The sequence below is a fragment of the Typopeltis vanoorti genome, chromosome 25 (genome assembly GCF_054136105.1).
Source record: "Typopeltis vanoorti isolate ZY-2024b chromosome 25, IOZ_Tvanoo_1.0, whole genome shotgun sequence".
Lineage (NCBI taxonomy): Eukaryota > Metazoa > Arthropoda > Arachnida > Uropygi > Thelyphonidae > Typopeltis > Typopeltis vanoorti.
The window spans coordinates 22,543,117-22,566,036 of record NC_143573.1 but is presented as its reverse complement, the minus strand read 5'-3'; the positions used below and the strand labels follow the sequence as shown (position 1 = coordinate 22,566,036).

At 35.2% G+C, this 22,920-nt stretch overlaps 1 protein-coding gene and 1 long non-coding RNA gene across 3 annotated transcripts in view; one reads left to right on the top strand and one right to left on the bottom strand.

The window, feature by feature from the left end:
• Positions 1-19,066, top strand: part of Rab3 (RAS oncogene family member Rab3) — an 83,003-nt gene extending 63,937 nt beyond the window's left edge. For both annotated transcript variants that reach the window (XM_090414393.1, XM_090414394.1), the window contains exon 4: positions 16,133-19,066. In XM_090414393.1, coding sequence (XP_090270519.1) covers positions 16,133-16,445 — 313 coding nt within the window. In that variant the 3' untranslated portion in view covers positions 16,446-19,066. The remainder of the gene's footprint in view (positions 1-16,132) is intronic.
• A 4-nt stretch (positions 19,067-19,070) lies between these two features.
• The window catches only part of LOC150092598 (uncharacterized), a 115,299-nt gene continuing 111,449 nt past the window's right edge, over positions 19,071-22,920 (bottom strand). Inside the window, exon 3 of the long non-coding RNA XR_016550503.1 lies at positions 19,071-19,475. This is a non-coding gene — a long non-coding RNA (uncharacterized LOC150092598). The remainder of the gene's footprint in view (positions 19,476-22,920) is intronic.

The window sequence follows — 22,920 nt, the reverse complement described above, 5'->3', positions numbered from 1 at the left end:
AACATGAAGGCAGATGATGCTAAGGATCTGTAGGTAACCAGACACACTGCCATTAGAAACTAGACCTTGTAACTTTAAAAACTATATAACTGAGCAGTGAAACATGACTAACAAAATTAACTGAAGAGCTAAATTGAATAAAATGGGATATTCTTTTATTGTATGAAGTTAGACATAATGGTGAAGAAATGGAGGCACATTGTACTTTAGAGGCAAAGATAAGGAAAGAATCAGTGGAGTTACGTTCATAGTCAGTCAACAGAAAATTAAGCAACATAATAGATTTTGACAGTACTTCTGATTGAATAGCAAGCATTGTTGTCCAGATCTCAAAAAGATATACAAAGGAAACATTTCAAATTTGTCACAGGAGATTTTTACACGAGCTTGAAAGCTCAGTGGGAAATTTTAGATATGGCAGAAGAGATGATAGTAAAAAACACAGGAAGTGAATATAGAAACATCCAAATGGAAGAAGTAGTAAAATTGACTTTATCCTCAGCAATAGGAAAATCATCTTGAAGAACTGTTCTGTTATCAACACCTTCAACATTGGAGGTGACCATCATATGGTACACAGTACAATTGAAATAAATTTCCAAAAACAAAGAAGGAAAATGCTTTGTAGATTAAAGCAAAACATAGCAAAAACACAAACTCAGCAGAACTAAACAGATTTCAAAATCTTAATATCGAAACAATGCTGATTCATTGGAAAGTAATATTCTCTTGAAATAGCTGGTACCACAGAACGGAAACAAGATAAACTTTCTGAAGAAATGAAGAAACTGATAACCTCACATATATAAAATTGAATGCTCTATTCCCCCCCCCCCCCACACACACACACTTATTCGTGGGTTTGCTATCCGTGGTTACCCCAGTCCGAAAATATTAAAAGGGAAATTCCAGAAATAAACAATTTAGAATTACATTGGCAAAGTGGATATTAGAGCCAACATTATTTCAAAGCCAAATGTTTGTAGAAACTATGAAAGTTTTTTCTTAAGTTGACCTGAAAGCCTATGAAAATACAATCCTCGGCATCTCTGAGTTGCCTTAGCTACTTAAGTCAGTTAGGTAGTGCAACTTGGGGATGCAGATAATTGTATTCTCGTAAGCTCTTAGGTCAACTTACAAAACTCAGTTTTGAAATAATGTTTGATCTAATATCCACTGTCTGTAATTTTACATCGCTGAAATGAAGCCATATGGCTCTTTCTTTTACAATTCTCTGCTGATCCCAGAGATAGTCTAGCACCAGGGCAACTTGTTACAGAGGTGGAGAAAGCTGCATGGCATTTTGAGTAGTTCTTGGTTATCAGATAGATTGTCTCGCATTGCTTGTGTTCAAGTAACCCTTATTTTACTTGATAATGGCTCCAAAGTTCAAGAGTAGTGATGCTGGTAAATTGGATATGCCAAAGAGAAGCCGTAAAATGCTTCATTTTAAGTGAAAAATATGAAAGTTCTTGACTTTATAAAATAATAAATAAATCAAAAAAAGTGTGCTGAGATTGCCAAGATTCCATTCATATTCAGATAACTTTATTGCAGTATGTTATAATTATTCTATTTTATTATTAGTTATTGTTGTTAATCTCTTACTGTGCCTAATTTATAAATTAAATTTTATCATAGGTATGTATGTATAGGAAAAAATATAGTATATATAGGATTCGGTACTATCCGTGGGGTTTCTTGGAACGTATCCCCTGCAGATAAGGGGAGACTGCTGCACACTGAATTGTGCAGAACAGTCCAAAAATGTATCAAAGAAGAAATGAGAAAATTCACTTGTAAACTTATACAACAAACTATTTAGGAAAACTGCATCCTCAAAAAGTCAAATAGCAATACAATATATGTCTTTTAATTCATGTAATGACATTACTTCTGATTTGTATACTTTATTCTCCATGTAAAAGTCAGTTAGGAAGTGGGCTTTTAAGTTGAATGGTTGGTGTGATGTATTTATCATTCATTCTGATTCTACATTATATACACTAGTGTTTAGAAGCTTCATATTTTTATTTTTGTGTAATATGCAAATATGCAACTGAGTTCAGAAATAAGTAAACATTCAACAGATTTTTATTTATGAACTTCTATATGCCTGTCAGATTTTTAGAATATAAATAAATTATAAATTACTTATTTACAATTAAATCATGAACAATTTACAAATTTTGAAACTCATTCACTCACTCATTCTACTTTAAATATTTAAAGTCGAATGAGTGAGTTACTTTAATTATTGTAAATCTAAAGATTAACAGAATTTGGCTACAAATGTCAACTCTGGAATTAGGAAACTAATAACATGTATGATAATTATATTACAACCACTATGTAAACATCTTCTTCTCTTCCATCTAAGATGGGTTGAGTCTTCTCTTGAGTAGGATCTTCTAGTCTTCTCTATTCCTTGCTGTTCGAAAAAGTTCCTTATGTTCTGCATCCCGAAATGTTCTTTATTAATTTCAGCCAGGTAATTCTTGGTCTTCCGGGTCTTCTTTTTTCAGTTGGAAAAGTATTGATTAGGATGTTAGGAAGTCTGTCTGTATCCATGCATACAGTGTGGTCAAACCATCTCAGTTGTTGTTTTCTAATTTTTTCTATTGTCTTTTTATACAATAATTCTTGTCTGATTATGCTGTTTGTTTTCTTTTCTATCCAACTTGTTCTATTTATTTTTCTTAAGCATTTCATTTCAAATGCTAGCAGTTTTTTCTCTTCTCTTTTCTTAACTGTCTACACTTCTTGTGTGTACAGTTAAGAAAAGCTCTGCAGATGACTGTTGGTATAATTATTGATTCATATGATTTGATTTTGGCTTGTTTAGATATCTTGTTTGTTTTCCAGATTTTCTGTAATTTTCCCATGGTGGTCCATCCTATCGATATTCTGTGTTTGATTGTTTTGAGTTCATCTGTTGTTTCTGTTAGTTTTGATCCAAGATATATGAAGTTCTGTACTTGTTCTATTTGTTCTCCATTTAGGGTGGCTGAGATGGTAGCTCTGTTCCTCCCTATTTTCATCACTTTTGTATATTTATTGTCATGTCATGTTTTACAGGTTTCGTTTAGCTTATTTATCAACCTTTGTAGTTCGTTTTGGGGTTCTTGCAATAAGGACGAGATCATCCACATATTTGATATTATTTATATTTAAACCATTGACATTGATTCCAGGCTCATTGTCTATTGCCTTCTTTACAACTTCGTCTAGATATATGTTGAATAGGCATGGGGTTAATAGGCATCCTTGCATTACTCCTTTTTGGATCTCTGGGTTCTGTTGTGAGTGTGTCCTTCTTAATTATTGCATTTGTCTTAGAGTAATATTTTATCAGAAACTGTATTGTATATTTGTGTATTGCTTTTTGTAGTAAAGCTTTAAGAAGGATTTCTCTGTGATGCTATCGAAAGCTTGTTTAAAGTCCACAAAACAACTTCCCAGCTGAGCTCCTAGTTGGTGTGAAAATCTGGTCTATTGTTGAATAGTTTCCTCGGAAACCATTTGTTCTATGCCTATCAGTTCTTCATAGGTGTTTTTTAATCTATTTTATATAATTCTTACGAATATTTTATAGGTGTGGGAGAGTAAATTAATTGGTCTGTAATTTCTGCAGTCTCTTTTGTCTCCTTTCTTGTATTTTGGAATGATCTTTCCAGTTCTCTAGTCATCTGGGATCTGATCTGTTTGTAGTGTTTTATTGAATAGGGTTGTTAAATATTCTATTGATGTGCTGCCTCCATATGACCACAGTTCAGTAGGGATAGTATCAATGCCTGGTGTTTTATTGTTTTTCATCTGTTTTATTGCATATCTAACTTCTTCGTGTAAAATTTTTGGGTGGTTGTTATTTTCTTCTATTGCTGGCATTGTAGTTTTGTTTCCTTGGGGAAAGATAGTCTTAAAATGGTTTGACCAGATTTTACTTATATATTCAATATTCCTGGTTTCAGTCATCTTGTTGTTTATCATTGTTACTGCTTTTGCTGAAAATTCCTTTGTAATTTCTCTTATAATGTCATGGAAAACTTTTAGGTTGGTTTGTTGGTATGCTTCTGGGCATTTCTTAGCTTTTTCTTCTAACCATTTTTCTTTGTTTTTTTTACATAGGTTATCAACTTTATTTTTTAGTGCTCTCTATTTTTCTCTATTCTCTTCATTGTTTTGTTGGTTTACAAGTATCTTGGCCTCTCTTTTCTATTGTAGCTTCGATTTCTTGGGTTATCCACTGTTTGTTTATTTTGGGTTTAGTACCTAGAGTGTCTTTTGCAATTGATAACACTGTTTCTTTTCTTCTTTCCAGTATTTTCTGCTGTTCTGGGAGATGGAGGATTTTAATTTCAGGTATATCTCTTCAAAAAATCGACTTCTGCTTGAGCTATCTTTTAGTTTTGATAGGTTAATGTTTTCTTCTTTTCTGATATTATTTTTCCTGTTATATTTTATCTTCACTTTGGCAGTTAATATTTCGTGGTCAATGTCGAAATCAAAGCTTCTTAATGTTTGTGCATTATTTACTGATCTTTTCCATTGTTTGTTTATAATGATATAGTCTATGCAGTTCTTTATATTACCATCTGGGGATGTCCATGTATATTTATTATTAGGGCGTTGATAGAACAAAATGTTTGCAATCATTAGATCGTTTGCTTTACAGAAGTGGAGTAATTGTTCTCCTCTGTCGTTAAGCTCTCTGTATCCAAATGTCCCCATCACATCTTTTTTGTCTGCTGTGAACTGTCCTATTTTAGCGTTAAAATCTCCCATCACTATCGTGAGTTCTCGATTTTTGGAATTATCTATTTTCTGTTGCAGTTCTTCATAGAAATTTTCTATTTCTTCCTCTGAATGGTTACTGTCTGCATATATTTGGATTATTTTTTCTTTTACTTGAAGTTTGGCTGTGATTATTCTAGGAGACACTGGTTTTATTTTAATTATTGAGTGTGTAAGTTTCTTCTAAATTAATAATGTAACTCCTCTGTGTATGTTATCTTTTCTTCGTGAGAAGTATAGTCTTCCTTCTGGTAAATCTATCTCTGCACCAATGTGTCGTTGATTAACCTAAAATACTCCATTCAGTCTTATTAAATTTTCCTGTACTAATTGCAATTTTCTAGGTTGGTATAATGATCTTATGTTAAGGGTGGCCATGTGTTTCATGTCCTTGGCTGACCACATTGCTGATTTCTCACCCACTCTATGTGGTCTTTGAGTAGGCGTGTCGGCTGTCCCATATGCAGTAGCACTATCTCAGTTTGTAGACTTTCTCTGGCTCATGGAAGTTACTGGCATAATAATGTAGCCAGCTTGCCATGTCTCTGCTACATCCTTTGGTCCATGGCTCTTTATTCAGAGCAAGCCATTTGGGTTTTTCCCATCCACCACCCAGGGGACGTGCCTGGTAGGAGTGTGGTCTCCCCCCCCCCCCCAAATTTATTGCGTATCTAACTTGTAAAATTTTGGGGTGGTCGTTATTTTCTTCTATTGTTGGTATTGTAGTTTTGTTTCCTTGGTGAAAGATAGTCTTAATGATTTGAACAGATTTTTCTTATATATTCAATATTCCTAGTTTCAGTCATCTTGTTGTTTATCATTGTTACTGCTTCAATCAAAATTTCATAGGCTTCTTTAAAAAAACCTGGTATGAACGGAAATATAATGAAATGTGAAATTTTGATTAATTGACCTAATCTTAATAATAATGGTGACTTAAAAATCTCAAGAATTTGGTTGGCACACATTCAGCCCACTTAGTTCAAATTTTCCAGCAAACACTGACTGTAAGCAATTTTTTAGCTTTTATTGGCCACCATCCATACTGGTTTGTTCTAATTTATATGTATAGTTATATAAGTAATTTTTTATTTTTTTTTTATTTTTTTTTTTTTGTGAACATGTTGCTTTCTAGCTTAATTTAATTTATTTTTGTAACCTAATAGATAATAACATAACAAGACTAGTTTTTATGTAGTAAGGTTATTCTTTTCACCAGAGGTCAGGCCAGTAGTTTTTAACAGTTGACTAAATCAACGTAACTTCAGCATATCATGTAGATTGCAGTACAGCTTGTTTCTTTGTATATATGTGTATACTCCAGATGATGACCTTAATGTGAAGGTCAAAACATTGAATGAATATTTTGGTTTATATTAAATTGAAGTTTTACTCTCACATGGTAGTTGTTTCCATAATTTTTGAAGATGTATAGAGGCTAATGATTTCATGTCACTTGCCTTAGTAGAGTTTCCCATTTGTGAAGTTACATCATGCACAAACTTTTTTTGCTTCAAGAATATAATTTCTTCATCAATTTCCTGCCATGTACCCTTAAGGGGTGTACAGGATATGATAATACTACATGAAAAATTTACATCATTACTAACATCCTATCTACAATTTTACTCCAAATCGGTCTGTTACCTGTCAAGACTCCAATATTATCAGATCTTATATTTCTGTCATCTAAGGCACTTTGTACCATATCAATCCACCTTGGTCTTCCTCTGGATCGTTTTTCTGCCAACCTGGCAGAGAACACTTGTTTTGATAATCTTTCCTCTCCCATTCTGTTTAAATGACCATACCACCTGAGAATAGCTCTGCTAATGCATTCCTGGATGCTGACAGTGTCAAGTTCTTTCCTAATATCTTCATTTTTAATATGATATTGCAATTGATGCTATCTGTTCACACCTCTAATCTTTTTCAGGATTCTCTTATCTACAGTCTCTAGTCTTTGGTCAAGTGTTTTACTTCTGATGACCCAGCTCTCAGACTCATAAGTTAAAACTGGTTTGAACACTGTCTTGTATATGGCTAATTTAGTGTTCTGACTAATTTCTCTCTTATTCCATATGAATTTATTCAATTGACTTCCTACCATACCAGCTTTATTGATTCTGTTGTCTATTTCCATATTTAATTTACCATCTTCACTAAAAATCGTGCCTAAGTAGCTGAAATGTTTTACTTGTTCCACAGGTTCTCTGTTCACAACACAGTTGACATTTTCAACGATTCTGCCTATTTTCATTGTCTTTGTCTTTTTATTGCTGACCTTCATATCATATCTATTACAACAGTTATTCAATTTAGTCAGAAAATCTTGCAGACTTGTAGCGGATTTATTTAGAAAAGAGCAGACATTAACATCTCCAATTTTGATATGTTTAATACTACTTTCCTTCATAATGTAATCCATATAGATAATGAATAACAGAGGGGATAATGTACATCCTTGTATCACACCAGATTTAACATTAAACCATCTTCCTATACTTCCTTCAATTCCAACTGCTGACTTACAACTCAAATAAAGACCAAGTATTGCTTGATATAATGCCCTCTTGGCACCTTGTCATATGCCTTTTCCAGATCAACAAAACTTAAATAGAGATCTTTGTTATATTCCCATGATTTCTCGACTATTTGTCATAAAGTGAAGATCTGATCCTGACAGCCTCTATTTGACGTGAATCCAGCTTGTTCTTCACCAAGCTTTTCTTCCACAATTCTTCTCAACTGTTTCTTAAGTATACTTGGTGTAGTGTTTTCAGAGAGCTCCTGAAAGCTAAGTATAATTTTGAGTGAAAATTGGAATATTGGTTTAAATCTTAATGTGGTATTGTTTATTTTTGGTAGCTTGTTGTGTCTGTGTGATTTTGGTGTGAATTCCGTTTTATTTAACTTAGTATTTTAATGATACGTTTCATAGAATAGCACATGGTGGCAATGCGATGTAAGATAATAGCATCCAAAAATACGACGCCTTTGTTCAAAAACTGTAATGTGAGGGAGTTTGTCCAATGTGATCTGTGTGCGATGTATGTTTTCCCGAAGGAGGCTGGAGTTTGGATGAAAAGTGATAGTGGTGGGAGAATGTGCAGAAAGTGTAAGCAAAGTGAGGAATTGAAGTATATGTCAAGTCGTGAGATAGTTATGGTTGAAGAAAGCCAGAATGTGAGTGAAAATAGTGGCTTGATAGGGAATTGTGATGTACAAGATGGCAATGAGAGCAGTGATCAAAGAGAGAGTGAAAGCAACTATACAGAGAGAGAGAGAGAGAGAGAGAGAGAAAATGGTTTAAATGATGAGAAAAATGAGGAATTATTTGTAGGGAGTGAGATCGCTAGGTTGCATGGCGCGTGATACACAGTGCGCAGCGGCAGTTGGAGCACCTGCAAAACTCTTTCCAGAGTGCCTCGGCTAATGGAAATAAACAAGTGTTTGAAAGGAAAATAAGCATAAGAGTGAGAGAGTTTCAGAAATGAAATAGAGTGTTGTATGGTGACTCGTTATAAAAGGAGTGATAGATGGGAGTTTAACTAAATCCTACTTACCGGGTGCAAAATTTAAGGATGTAAGTGAGAGTATTAGAGCGCAAAAACAGAGGGTGAAAGAATTGATAGTTGTGGCAGGTATGAATGAATTGAAAGGAGAAAAATTTTTTTATCAGAGAGGACTTGAAAGTATTGTTAAAGGTAGCGAAAGAAAAGAGTGACAGAGTTAGGATGGTGAGTCTATTGCAGCAGTATGACAGAGAGGAGTTTAGAAAGAGGACCATAATCGCAAATGACTTTATGCGCATGTTATGCAGACGGTGTGGTGTGGAATGAGTTTGATTGGCAAAAGGATTTATACAAGATGGATGGCCTGCATTTGAATGGATTTGGTGTGCAGAGACTGGAAAAAGTCTTGCTGAATGAAGTGAAAATGGATGTGCAGAACCAGGGAAACTAGAACTACCAAGGAGGGGTGGAAGTGGATATGCAGACATCAGTGAGACAGTTGAGTGTAAGAATGTATATAATGTACCCGAGCCAGTACTAAGGACAAAAAATCGGAATGGGATATTTTGAATAACGCATCAAGATAAGGGTGGGACAAAGGGACCTCTGCATTTCATGTATACTAATGCCAGGAGTATTAGGAACAAGAAGGAAGAATTTTTGGTCTTGATTGGCTGTTCCTGGCCGCAGGTTATTGGCATTAGTGAAACATGGCTGACGGAAGATGATATAGTTAGTGGGATAGAATGTGTAGGTTATAGTGTGTTTAGGATGGACAGAGAGAATAAAATGGGGGGGGGGGGGTGTTATTCATGATAGCTGATGAACTGCAGCCAAGGAGAATTGAAGTTGTATTGCAGGAGAGTGAAAAGAGCTCATTTGAGCTATTTGGTGTGAGATTGAGACTGGCAGAACAAAATATACAGTTGGGTGCTGCTATAGACCAGGTGATGGAATAGATGGTGGAGATAGTATGCATAAACAAATTGATGAAATGAGTGGAAGGAGAGTAATTATTATGGGAGATTTCAACTCTGGTAACACTGATTGGAAGGAGAAGAGGACACATGTGAGGAAGGAAATGGATTTTATTTAATTATTAAGGGATAACTATCTGAGACAGCATGTAATTGAAAATATTAGGGGTTTGAGAGTGCTTGACCTAGTAATAGCATCTGAGAATTTGACTGTAATGAATGTGACCGTGTTGCCACCTATTGGTGAGAGTGATCGTAAGGTCTTGACCTGGGAGTTGGCTAAAGGTGTGGAATTTTTGATTAAGACAGGGTATATGTGGAATTACCGTGCTGGCAAGTATGCCAAGCTTAGGGGATTGCTTGGATCAGTGCCATGGCATGTAAAACTGCAAGGACTGGATGTTGATAGGGCATGGGAAGTGGTCAAGGAGCATTTACAGGAGTTATGGCTGTTTGTATACCTAGGGTCTGAATAGTAAAACAAGTAGGGGTTAAATGGATGAATAACACCATTAAGCTTGAGCTGCAAAAAAAAGAAACAACTGTGGAGGGAATTTAAAGAGAAAGGTGACCTGCAGGCCAGAAGGGTAACAAGTGTGGTAAAAAAAAAAAAAAAAAAAGCAAAAGTGGATTTATGAAAGGAAACTAGCTATGCAAGCTAAAGAGAATCCCAAACAGTTCTTTCAATATGCTGCAAGCAAAAAAAAAAAAAAAAAACTGTACACGGCAATATGATTTTAAGGAATACCAATGGTAAGGAGGTCACTGAGTCAGTCGATAAAGTGGAATTACTGAGCAAGCACTTTGCAAGAGTATATCATCCAGGCGGTGACATTAAAAAAAATGAAGGAACCATTAGTTTATACGGGAATTGTGATGAATGAAGTGGAGGTGAATAGTCTATTACAGAACCTTGATGTGAATACATCTGTGGGAGTGGATGGTATACTGGCACGGGTCTTACGTGAAGCGGCTAAAGAATTATCAGTGCCCTTGACCACGTTGTTTAATCTGAGTCTCGGATCTGGTTTAGTCCCGAAGGTGTGGAAAGAGGGGAAAATAGTTTCACTGCATAAAGGAGGATCCAAGACTACTGTTGCAAATTACCGACCGATCAGCACATAAGGAGTCGTTGTCAAGGTCTTTGAGAAAGTAGTCAAGGGAAAAATACAGGGATGGATTGATGAAAATGAGATACTGTACGAGGGACAGCATGGCTCTGTGAAGGGTAGATTATGCCTCAGTAACTTGCTCAAGTTTTATAACACAGTGATGGCTGAACTGGATAAGGGTAATGGGTTTACAGTGATACTGCTGGACCTGGCTAAGGCATTTGACAGGATACCACATGGAATTCTAATCCGTAAACTGCAACATATGGGAATGGATATAGAGTTGGTGAGATGGATAGGTGGGTGGTTGATGGAGAGATATCAGAGTAGTTTATTCAGGAGTAGAGTCTAAAAGGCGGCCTGTGACTAGTGGTGTGCCGCAGGGTTCTGTTCTGGGACCACCGCTGTTTAATTTGTTCATTAACAATATAGGGAAGGATTTAAGAGGAACAGTTCATTTGTTCACTGATGATACAAATTTGGGTAGGGCAATAGTGAATGCAGAAGATGTCAAAATCTTGCAGGACGACTTGGATAGATTGGAGTTCTGGGCTAAGGAGAATGGATGTCAATTTAATGTGACAAAATATAAGGTTATGCATTTTGGGGTGAAAAGATTAGCAGCAGTATACCACATTGGTGGAACCGTACTCCAGAAGATTGATGAGGCCAGGGATTTGGGAGTTGGTGGATAGGGAGTTGAAGTTTAGGGAACACATCGCAAAAGTAGCAAAATCCGCTCATCCAATCACTTGGTTGTTGAAAAATACTTTGACGAGCAGAGACAAGCAAGTTATTGTATCTCTGTACCGAGCCTTGATAAGACCTCATCTCTACTACTGTGCCCAGATTTGGTCACCTAGGTTTCTTCTTGATTGGGAGGAGGTGGAGAGGATCTAGAAGCAAGTGACCAAGATGATAACAGGTCTCTGGAATGAACCTTATGAGAACAGGTTGAAGATTTGTGGGTTGCAGAAATTAGTTGATAGGCAGAAAAGGGGAGATATGATTGAGACATTCAAATTGCTAAAGGGTTTTTATAGGATTAATTCAGAGGATATTTTTGAGATCAGGACTGGTGGTGGTGGGAGAACTAGGGGACATTATGGAAGCTGGGCAAGTCTGTGGTTAGCAAGGGTGTTAGAGCTGGATTCTTTACTTTTAGAGCGGTAAATGAGTGGAATAAGCTGCCTGAGTCTGTTGTGGCTGCTATGACAGTGAGTGAGCTCAAGGCAAGGTATGATAGATACTGTGAGAATGTCATATAGTTGTGTGGACATGATGTTTAGGGCCTCCATCGATGAGTCTAAGTACTCCCTTGAGTCGCCCGTAATAATAATAATACTTGCATATATCTTACCAGGAACACTCAGTAGGGAAATACCTCTGTAATTCTCACATTTAGTTTTATTTCCCTTTATATATATATATGGGTACTATGAGAGCTCTACTCCAATCATTGGGAATTCGTCCCTCTGTTCAGGCCTTCAGAACTATGCAGTGCTGCCACTGCAAGAGTTTTATACCACCATACTTCAGCATTTCTGGTCGAATATGTCGAATATTATCTACTCCTGCTGCCTTTCCACATTTCAAGCCTTTATGGCTTTTTCTACTTCAAGTATGGATATGTATTCGTGACTGTATGCTTGTTGAGTGTTTTTTACCACTGTACTATTACTGCTTGTTTCATTTAGCAATTTCTCGAATTAATTACTCCATACTTCAAGGATATCTTTTTCTCCAGTTTACATGTCACCTTTATCATCGCTAACTCCTTTTACAGCACTCTTTCCTCCATTTCTAAGCTTCTTCGACAACCTCCAGAATATTTTGCCACCTTCTTGATATTTATTTTCTATGTTCTTGCCAAAGTCCTACCATGACTTTTGTTTAGCTAGTTTTACACACTGTTTAGCTACATTTGTCTCTGTATTCTCTAAGAGCACAAGCTGACTTATTTGCCAGGAACTTTTGATATGCTTTCTTCTTTTCCTTCACTGTTTCTTTAACTTCCTGTGTCCACCATGGAGTTCTGATTTTTCTATCCTTGCAGACGACCTCACCACATGCCTCTCTGGCTGAATCAATCAAGATTTTCTTCAAGGTTTGGTTCCTGTTCTCAAACTCTTTCATTTTTTCTTCAATAATCTTTGTGTATTTTAGTCTACAGTTCACATCTGAGAGCTACTCAACTTTTATTCAATTTTATTCTGCTCAAGACTAAATAGTGATCACTTCCAATTTCAAATCCTCTGTACACTCTGGTATCCTGCACCAGGAAGAAACATCACTATCAACAATAACATAGTCAATGAGACTTTTCTTATTCCTTTCCTCTTCTTTCTATGTGAATTTGTGCACATTTTTATGTTGGAACATAGCGTTAGTAATAACTAGTCCATGTCCTGAGCAGAAATCCAACAGGTATATCTATTATTATTAGCTTTACTGTTTTCTCCAAATTTTCCCAAAATAGATTTCTATGTCTCACAATCACTTCCTACTCTGTTTAGATCCCCAACAAGGACCAACTTTTCCCTTTTCATTGTGTCAGCAGCTTTCTCTAGACCCTCAAAGAATTCTTTCACTTCTACCTTAATAGAGCCTTCTGTGGGACCATTGTCTCATTGTCCAGTTCCCCATTCTGATATTTGCCCATATCACTCTACTTGAGACTGCTTGTCATTCAAGAAGATTAGCCTCTTATTTAGGGTTGAATACTATGGCTACTCCTTCTTTTCCTTGGTTGTCATTACCAGAATATAACATGTTGTATTTATTGCTCAGAAAGGGCTCACCAGTTTTTGTCTTTTTTGTTTCAGTCACCCCTATTATATCGATCTGGTAGTTATCTAATTCCTCAACTAGCTCCATTTCTTTGCCATTCAGGCTTCTTATGTTGATAGTACCGATCTTTAATTCTGGTGATGTTGAGTTCGGGCGGGTTTTTTAGTAGTTGACTTTTCGCTGTTCACCCTGGTTCTCTGGTGAAAACAACAGGGGGCCTTGTTTAACCGGGCGACGCCCCAGCAGGCATGAAATTTTGTCATGTTGTATCATCATTTTGTATTTTGGTTTAAGCCAATAAGAATACAATTTGGGCGGCTAAATCCAAAATTGCCAGCCCATCCTCGTTCATCCAGTATCCAGGAAGATACCCAACAGGGTGCACCACAAGAAGGTGCGGATTGGTCATTAGGTCAGAAGCCCTGGTCAGTTCTCCACATTCCTTTAAAGGCTATGTGGAGTTCTCCTCTAAGTTATACAGCTTTGACTCTTAACTATCCCTATAATTTCTTGGCATCTTTAAAAAAAAAAAAAAAAAACTTCCACCATAATTTCTTGGCATCTTTAATTTATAGTATAACCAAGTGGAAACATTTTCAACATCTATCTTTAATACAGTGCATTTTATAATACAGAGCATTTTAGTAATAAGATGTCACACCTTTTGGCTACTTGTATATGGAAGTATGATTTCTACATACTTCAACCTTGGTATCACTTCTGGGTCTGGCTCTACTTATGAGACCTTGATAAATGTTAATGTTGAAACAACTCTGGGTAGTGACCCTTCCCATAATGCATAGCATTATACATGTCTGTAAGGAATGTGCTTTGCTTTATGGGATACTAAGGCAAGTGATATGAAGTCATTAGCCTTTTATATATGAGTTGCCGTCATGAAGTTACTTCACGTGCAAACTTTGCTTGCCCTCGGATAAAGGATTAAACCAATAATATAATTTTTTGGCATCTTTAATTTATAACCTTTATTCCTAGTTGTCTATGTAATGAAGGAATGTTTTCTTAGTCTGAAATTAATTATGCTGTTTGAGAACTAAACATATTATTCATATGAAAATAATACTCGTCAAATTCCTTAATCAGGTGTTTATGCAAATTCATCATCTAATAGGGGACAAATCTTTACCTTCAGATTATCATCTAATTTCTCTTGCCTCAATTTTTTCTAAAGTAATGGAAAGAAACATCAACACCTAACTTCTATGCTACCTTGAAGACTCCCATCTAATAAATGACAGACAGTATGGATTTTGTCACTGCTGATGAACAGGGACTCTATAACCTATGTCACCCATCTCCATACAAACATCATGGAAAGGTTTGGTGAATCTTAAGTGGTTGCCCTTGTTATCTTCATGACTTTTGACTAAGTCTAGCACAACGGTCTATTAAGTAAATTCCCATTATTTGGTCTGTCCCTGACCTCTGCAATTGAATGGTCAGCTTTCTGACTGGATGTTCACACTTCAAGTGATGGTGGATGGCTCTATTCTCTCATCCACCCTCTTCCTTCTATATATATAAAGTATTTTACCTTGGGTTTACTCCAGCTGACTTCCCATCCAGTACACAGTTTTGTGATAACATACTACATTCCTCCTTTTCATTTGACAAACCTTGCAGGGCACAAATCACCATAACCTGCAGAACTGTAACCTCTACTACTTTAAAATCTGATCTCCCACAAAAAAAAAAAAAAAAAAAAAAAAAAAACGCTTCCTGTTTTTTTACCTTTGACAATACCCAAATCTCCATTCATGAAGAGATTTACATTATTGGGATAATTCTAACCTCAAATTTTGCTCTTGGCACAAAATACAAATTGCAAATCTACCCCACCATTAAATACTGGGGTGGTGTCCCTGAGAGCTCCCTAAAAATACTGGATTCCATACAGTCAGATTGATTGACTCCTCACTCACTAGTACACTCCACTCATTTTCATATATTCAGTTTCTGCAGCTTGCATCTTCTATAAATACTTCTGTGGCTGCTGTTCATCAGAATTGAGATCAAAAATTCTCCTTGCTGCATGTGTTTGGATGGATTTCACAGAAATCCATCCAAACACATGCAGCAGCCATTCAACACCCTCTCACATTTCAACTCCCAACCCACTAAACAAATTTCTCTTCCTCTTCATTCATCCCCTCCACTGTTGCCTTCTGGAAGTCTGCCATCTCATTTGTTTTCCAAGGAAATCTATAGCCTTTCACATCAAATGTGAACAAGTTCCTTATTTCCCATCTGCAATACTAGAATACTAGAGGGTTTACCAACCTTTCATGGATGGGGTCTCCACATGAAAAAAGAAAGAAAAGAAGAAGAAAATAAATCAACAGGTCTGTCAGTAGACAAAATGATTCAACTATTATAGGTGTTTTGATTATCTCTATATTTGCATAGGTTATTCTATTATCATAGACTTACATATGCAGAATTTTCCTGTGGTTAAAGCATTCAGACCACCATTAAAATAAAATAAAAAGCCTCCTGCACCCATTGGAAAGCCTCAGCATCATATATACCCAACCAACCAGATAAGTCTTACATTTTAATAAGCATCGTGTTCTTTTTTTTTTTAAATTAAGTGTACTGACTTCTAGAAGGGAGTTAACATTTGCCTATACTATGCAATTTACACCTTTTAATAGCAGGATTACTTATATTCATAAGATAACTGCTTATTTTAATGAATATTGAAGTTCCTTAAAGAACTTCAAATGAATTGAATACATGAATTGAAAATATGATGCTACAGTGTGAACAGCCAAATCAACAGAGTAACTTGCATTGATTTATCAATTGAAATGGAATTTTTGCTAATTATAGTGTTTGCCTTTCCTTAATAAATATTTAACCAGAAAATATATTATTTTTTCTGAAGCAAGATGTTTTATTCATTTACTTTTTCTTTTTATAGGGTAACTCAAATCAAGACATACTCTTGGGATAATGCCCAGGTTATTTTGGTGGGAAATAAGTGTGACATGGAAGATGAAAGAGTTGTATCCACAGAGAGAGGAAAGCAACTTGCTGATCAGTTGGGTTTAGAATTTTTTGAAACATCAGCAAAAGAAAACATTAATGTGAAGGCTGTATTTGAACGCCTGGTGGACATAATTTGTGATAAAATGTCAGAAAGCCTTGATTCTGATCCAACTCTGGTTAGTGCTTCCAAAGGTACACGCCTTACAGAAAATCCTGCTCCTCCTAATGGAGGCTGTCAGTGTTAACTGCTTATTTTTTGGGTCTTGTCTCTTGGGGCAGTCAAAGTGAGTCCATCATGTATGTAGCTGGTCAGAGGTTGCACATCCCATGTTTCTCAGATAATGTCCAACACTTGGGAAAAAAAAAATATCTTATTTCTTTCTGACTTTATTATCTGAGTGGATATCATCGCCATACTCCTTCAGCTAATCCTTCTGTTAACACTAGCTTTCTGTGTTTGTATTCATACTAAGCACCATTTCATTTGGAATTTCATATTTTGAGACTAGCCTTCTTCCCTTCTAAAATCAAATATGGCAAATTTTAAAAGTATTTGACTGTCCGATGCAATTATTTAAATATAAAATGCCATATCTATACTGTACAGAATCAGCTTCTCATTTCACCACTTTAGTCATGCTTTGGAGACAAGGAGCCCCAATATATAATGACATACTTGGTTTTTCTGGGGGGAAGGGCATGAAAGGATGGATCACACTGTAGCCAGTAGTGAAACCATTGATTGCACATGTTCATAGATTGTGGTGCACCTTTGGGGGGGGAGGGGCCTAGTTTGTAATTCTTGAAAGTTAGCAAGCTCAGGCACAAGAAATTCAGATTTAAGATAGCTTAAATTTAAAAAAAAATCCATTTTATAGTTGGGCAATGTGGAAACATAATTTTGACTTAAGAAAGGAAGAATATGAGATAGGTCCATCCCCGTTAGGCTTGCATTGTGCCAAAAATTGGTTTGAAGAATAGACTGACCTAATATATAGGACCAATAATCTAGTCATATATCTATTCTGTGAAAGTAAATATTATAAAAACTTAAATTTTTTGACTATGTTCTTGTTCTTAAGTTATATATGAAATATTTGAGGTGACATTCTTTTAATATTGTCATTTTTGCACATTCCGTTATTCGAAAATCATATTGGAAGGCATTAACAATTGGAACCATATAACTAGTCACACAGATAATAATTGTTTTTGTCAGATCAGTTTCATGGACTTTTATTAAGTAAGGACTTAATTTTTTTTTATATTTTTTTTTCTAATATGTATTTCTATTTTTGGATTCAACTGTAATTCTGTATACAGTTTTTATATGATGCGAGCTTAATTTCCATTGGAGAATATTTTGTTTTAGCATTTATGTACTTCTGGTGAAAAGTTTCCTGTTTTCTTTGTAATGATTATTTCAAAGAGTTTGTGGTTAGTTTTTCTTTAGTAAATGCAGTTTGTGAGTTGAACTTTTTAAATGAAATTTTTGCATTTAGAAAAACCAGGGTAGCATCAGAAACAGCAGACATAGGCTATGCATGTGTATGTGTGCATATATACACACACACACACACACATATATAAACATAAGCCAATGTCAGCTGGGAATATCTTACTGATGTTGGTAAATCTCAAGGATCCTAGGCAGTGTTCCACCTGTGCATGATTCACTTTCTTATTCATCTAGGCATATGTATGTAAAAGTTTTTCTCATGGTTTAAATAAAACTGCATACATAGGCACTTTGTTTGTAGTCATTGAGGTGCTGTTTTGTTCAAAATAGATATAATAACAAATTTGTAAACTATTTTCTGAGATTCCCACATAGAAATATACTCAAATTTATTAAATCTTCAAATATGAAGTTACCGGTCAAGCATTTGCAAGACTGAGATTTTGGAAGTGAAGATAACATTTGTTGTGAACATATCTCATCTTGTGAAATAAGAAAATCCTATGGTTTTAATATGTAGATTGACAATTGCTTTATAACAAAGTAAAGTATATAGGTATGACTGGTATATCACACTTTTCATTTTTGAAAGATGGATGTGTATTATCACGTGCATTTCACAACTAGGTGCACTTCATTCTTCCTTTAGAGTAACTGTTGATGAGAATCATGTGGGTCAGGTGTCACCACTTTTACTGTATGCTCTTTGTCAGTGTACTAGTAGTCATTAGGTGGAGCTGTCCATGCTTCCTGACACATCTTCATTTACTGCCAACAGAGACCCCTCCCCTATTTGGAGCAGTAAATGCTCTTAGTTAAAGAGAAATTATCAGATATTAGATTAGCAAAGAAGTATTTTAAAAACATCATGTAATGAAATTTTAAATGTAAATATTTTTAACTTGAAATTTTAATTTTTGAAATTCAAGTAATTGTTGATAAACAATATCACTGTCTAGTCTTTTATTCTAGTCTTATGTAGAAAGCAAGGTGCTTTGCATTTTTATTTATCACTTGAAATATTTATGCATATACATGATATGTTTAAATTGTGCATATAGTTGGTTTTTGAAAGTTTACTTTGTTTTATATTTTGAGTATTATTTATAAAGGGCTGGAACCTTTTATATCTTGTTCTGTGCTATATGTGCTTGGATATAAACTGAAATATGAAAAGAAAAAAAAGCACAGTTTTATTCCTTATGTTTCTGCTGTGTTCATTTTCCCCCCTCCAGCATAATGTCTGCTGTACTCTGGGTCCTTCAAGGCTGTCAGAAGTTGTGTATATGAAGCAGGCAGCAGCCTTGCACCAATATATATTTATTGGTGGTAGCTGCCAGTAACTAGTGGTTTTGTTGATGTAAAATAACTGTTGTTCTGAGGTAAACAATAAACAGGTTGTTGTCAGTGATGTATTCTAATTTTTTTAATATACACCAGCACTAATCACAAACATATTTTAAAATTGCTGAACTCCATAATTATGAAATTTTTCCTTTAGTATCCACAGTTATACATTGGTTCCTAGAGTGTAAAAAAGATTCACACTTAAAAGCTGCAAGGTTGGTAAATAAATAGTGAGAAAAGTTATTTCTTTGGTATTCAGAAATATTGGTAATTCTAGATCACTTGTAGGAACTAAAAACCATTGTCTAATTATATAGTGGAACCTCATTGTAGCAGAGAATTCTGATATACTGTAAATTTAGTTCTGTGTGAAAAAAAAGATTCAGTGTACTATCTAGATTTTATGAATTTCTCATTTATATGAAAGTTGCACTGCTCTTAAAAGTCCACAGCTGAAATTGTTGCACATCTATTTGGAAAAAGAGAAAAAAAGTTAACTGCCAATAAGTAATTTTTGTTTTTTCCTAAAATTTATACATGCAGATTTTATATACATCAGATAGTTTCCCATCTAATTGGTACAAACATCCAAGATATATATATATATATATATATATATATATACAGATTTGAAATTTTTGAAAAATAAATTTAATAGGATATTTCTGAACCCATGTCAACATAAAGGAATTTGGATCACATGTTTTTTTTTTTAAAATATGTTTAATTTTTTTTGAAGCAGCTAATACTTAAGTCACATCAAAATGGTTTAGAAATATTGATAACCTGTTTGTTACAGTCAATAAGATTATTTTTTTGGAGCTAAAAAAAATCATTTAAGTAGGCATAGAAAATAATTCTTCCAAAATAGAATGAGCACATCCTAATATTTATCCTAAAAATATTAGCAGACAAAAAAAATCTAGAAGTAATTACAATAATCAAGAATTTTGTAATTAATATCAAAACATGGATTCTATGTAATTTATAATGTGGAATTTAAAACAGCTGAATTTTGTCCTCTGGCATGTTTGGCTTTTTTTTTGTTTAGACAAGCATATGTTTCAATATACATAATTATAAGTATTGTTCAGCAATTCTTTTTTTTTTTTTTACAAAATATGTATTTTGTGAAATAAATGTCAACAGTCAAAGTTCAAGTTTTTTGGGGGGTGGGGGGATACAAATTTAAGTGCTTATCTTATGAGCACCTTTGCATGTCTCTCAAGAGACCAACAAGAGTCTTTTATCATGTTCCCTTCTTGCGCTGAAGTTTTGACAAAAAAACAAGACCATGAGAGAATAAAGGAAGTGAATGTTTGTTATCTTTTTGTGCAACTTCATTATATGTGGATCAGTGAATTTCTTTATAATTTCAAACTTTATTGTTGACCAGAAACTCATTGGAAATATCTTGCAATGATGCCCAAGCTCCTGATTCTGTTTTCGTATTTTTTAAAAAATACTTCCTTTTACATACTTTTCTAATTTGGATTAAATTTACTTGCAATTTTTTACTAGAAGTGGGGAAAAGGTATTTCTTTCATTTTTGTTAAGAAAGAATCAAACTAAAAATCACTCTAAATTTCTCTTTCTATTCTTCCCCCCCCCTCCCCAATAATAATAATAAAGCAGTATGTAAGTTTCATAATGAAACTAGCAACATCCACACTTTCAGATGTGAGGTTTGCTGTTTAGGTTCATGTAAAATGGGAGGATATGTCAAATGGAAAGATTGTTATCATATCGATAATTCTTGATACCAGCATTTCTCTCGTCCTGTTGGTCAACTGGTTCTTTTTTCCTCTTAGTATAAAACCTGTTGTGACAGCAATTATTGCCATGCTATCTCATAAGCATAAAAGCAGCAATGTTTTGTAAATCTTTGTTACTATCATGCAAAAAATCCCAAAAAACTTAAGTGTGTTCTGGAAAAAGTCTAAGCTCTAGTATTGTAGTTCACAACTCCATTTGCCTAAAATGCCAATTCCAAAACAGCCCATCCAAAATATAAAACTAGGATTTTTGGTCTTCTTCTTTGAGTGCCATCTCTTGTCGGAGGTCGGCGACCACCTTGGCAAATTTTGAGCGATCCTTGGTCACTCTAAACAGTCCCTCAGAGTTCATGCCAGTCTGATGTCTGCCAGCCAAGATTTTGTCTTTCTTGTCCTCTTCTTCCATTTATTGGTGACTAAGATATGCAGTTTTCCTTCTTTTTATGGTATCTAAAAGTTCACATGATTTCCTCATTTGTTCTAGTACTTCTTGATTAGACATTTTTTGCTTAAATAATTTCTTGTTCCTAGTCCATGTTCACCAACTATATCTCCACTTCTACCTTTTCCAACTTTAGCATTGAAACCACCCATGATAATGTTAATATAATGTTTCTTTGTGTTTTTCATTAGTTCTTTTAATTGATCATCAAATTTTTCAGTCTCTATCATTCTTGTCAGCAGTAGGAGCATAGACCTGTATAAGATTAATATCTAGTGGTTGACCTTTCAGTTTTAATATCATCCTATCTGAGTAGGGGATGGAGCTCAACAGTGACTTATTGGCATCTTTAAATATTATTCCAACTCCATTTTGATGGTTGTTTTCAGTACTTCCAGAGTGGTACATTGTCTTGTCATTAACTTTAGTTTTGCCTGATCCTGGATAGCATTTCTTAGCTTACCTGCTTCATACAGGGTTCTGACATTCCAGGTTCCCAATTTTAGTAGGCACACCATTTTGAGCCCAGATATTCTTTGCTCTCCTGTCCCATTTAAGGGATGCCGGGAACTTGGAGCCATTTGTGTAGATTTGCACGCCATGTTGGTTAGTCTGAAGAGAATAGAGCAGTTGTTTCTCCATTTACTTTCTGCTCTGCAATATTACAGACATACACAATAAACTATATTGCCATCTGCAATTTTCTAATTGCAAGCTTTACCATCATCATGAGATTTTAACCTTGTGTCATTACTGACAAAGCTGCTCCATTTGTCAGAGAATTGAATCCTTTAATTTTCCTGGGTAGGGGCCCTAACAAGGTACTGACAGCTAGATCCATCTGAGCTTGGGTTGTTTATAGAGGTCTGCTCCTCTGAAGATTCTTCCGCACATCACCATTGGGATATGAATCCTCTTCCGCTGATTTGTCTGTTGTTCTTCACAGAGGTCTGTTAGCATCCTTGTAGTGAGTGTACCCTTACGGAACGTCCCAGGGAGCACAGCGGGGATGTGGTCTTGCCTCGATGAACGAATGCATTGCAGCATCACCACGGTTCGTTTGGTTTCGGCTGCATTGCAGTCGCAGTGCTCAGCCTTGCAGAGCACCACTGTAATTTTAGTCTTAATAAATGTTCATTGCTGAAAATAGAAACCAAGGATATCAGGTTGTTTAGATAAACTCAGATCTCTAACAATATTGTCAGGTTCTTTCTGTGTAACGAGAGAAGATTTTCTGCCAACTACTTAAATGCTTCCATCTGCTGAGGATGATGCTCCACAGCAGAAAGTTCATACATAACTACTCCATTATCTTGCATCGGTGTATACTGAAAGATGTAAAGAGCAAGACAGTCATCTGTGGCATATTTTAAGTTTGGATATAATATCAAATGTTGTTTTTCATAGAAACAATCTGTTACAATCTTGTGAATTGTGATTTTCTCCAAATTCATAGACCGAGGATGCTAATGAATGATGCTTCGAGGTATGAAGCAATAAAGAGCCCACTTATATATCCCCATAATTTGCCAGCTTGTTTTGCTGAGTGGATAGCACTCGTCAACCTAAAAAAAAAAAAATCCATGCATTTGAAGTCTTTTTTAAATTTTGGCAGATAAAATTTAATTGTCAGGGTGCAAGACTACTACTCTGCTGCTTATTAAAAGCCTCAAGTGGAAGAAGTTCCATGTTTGGTC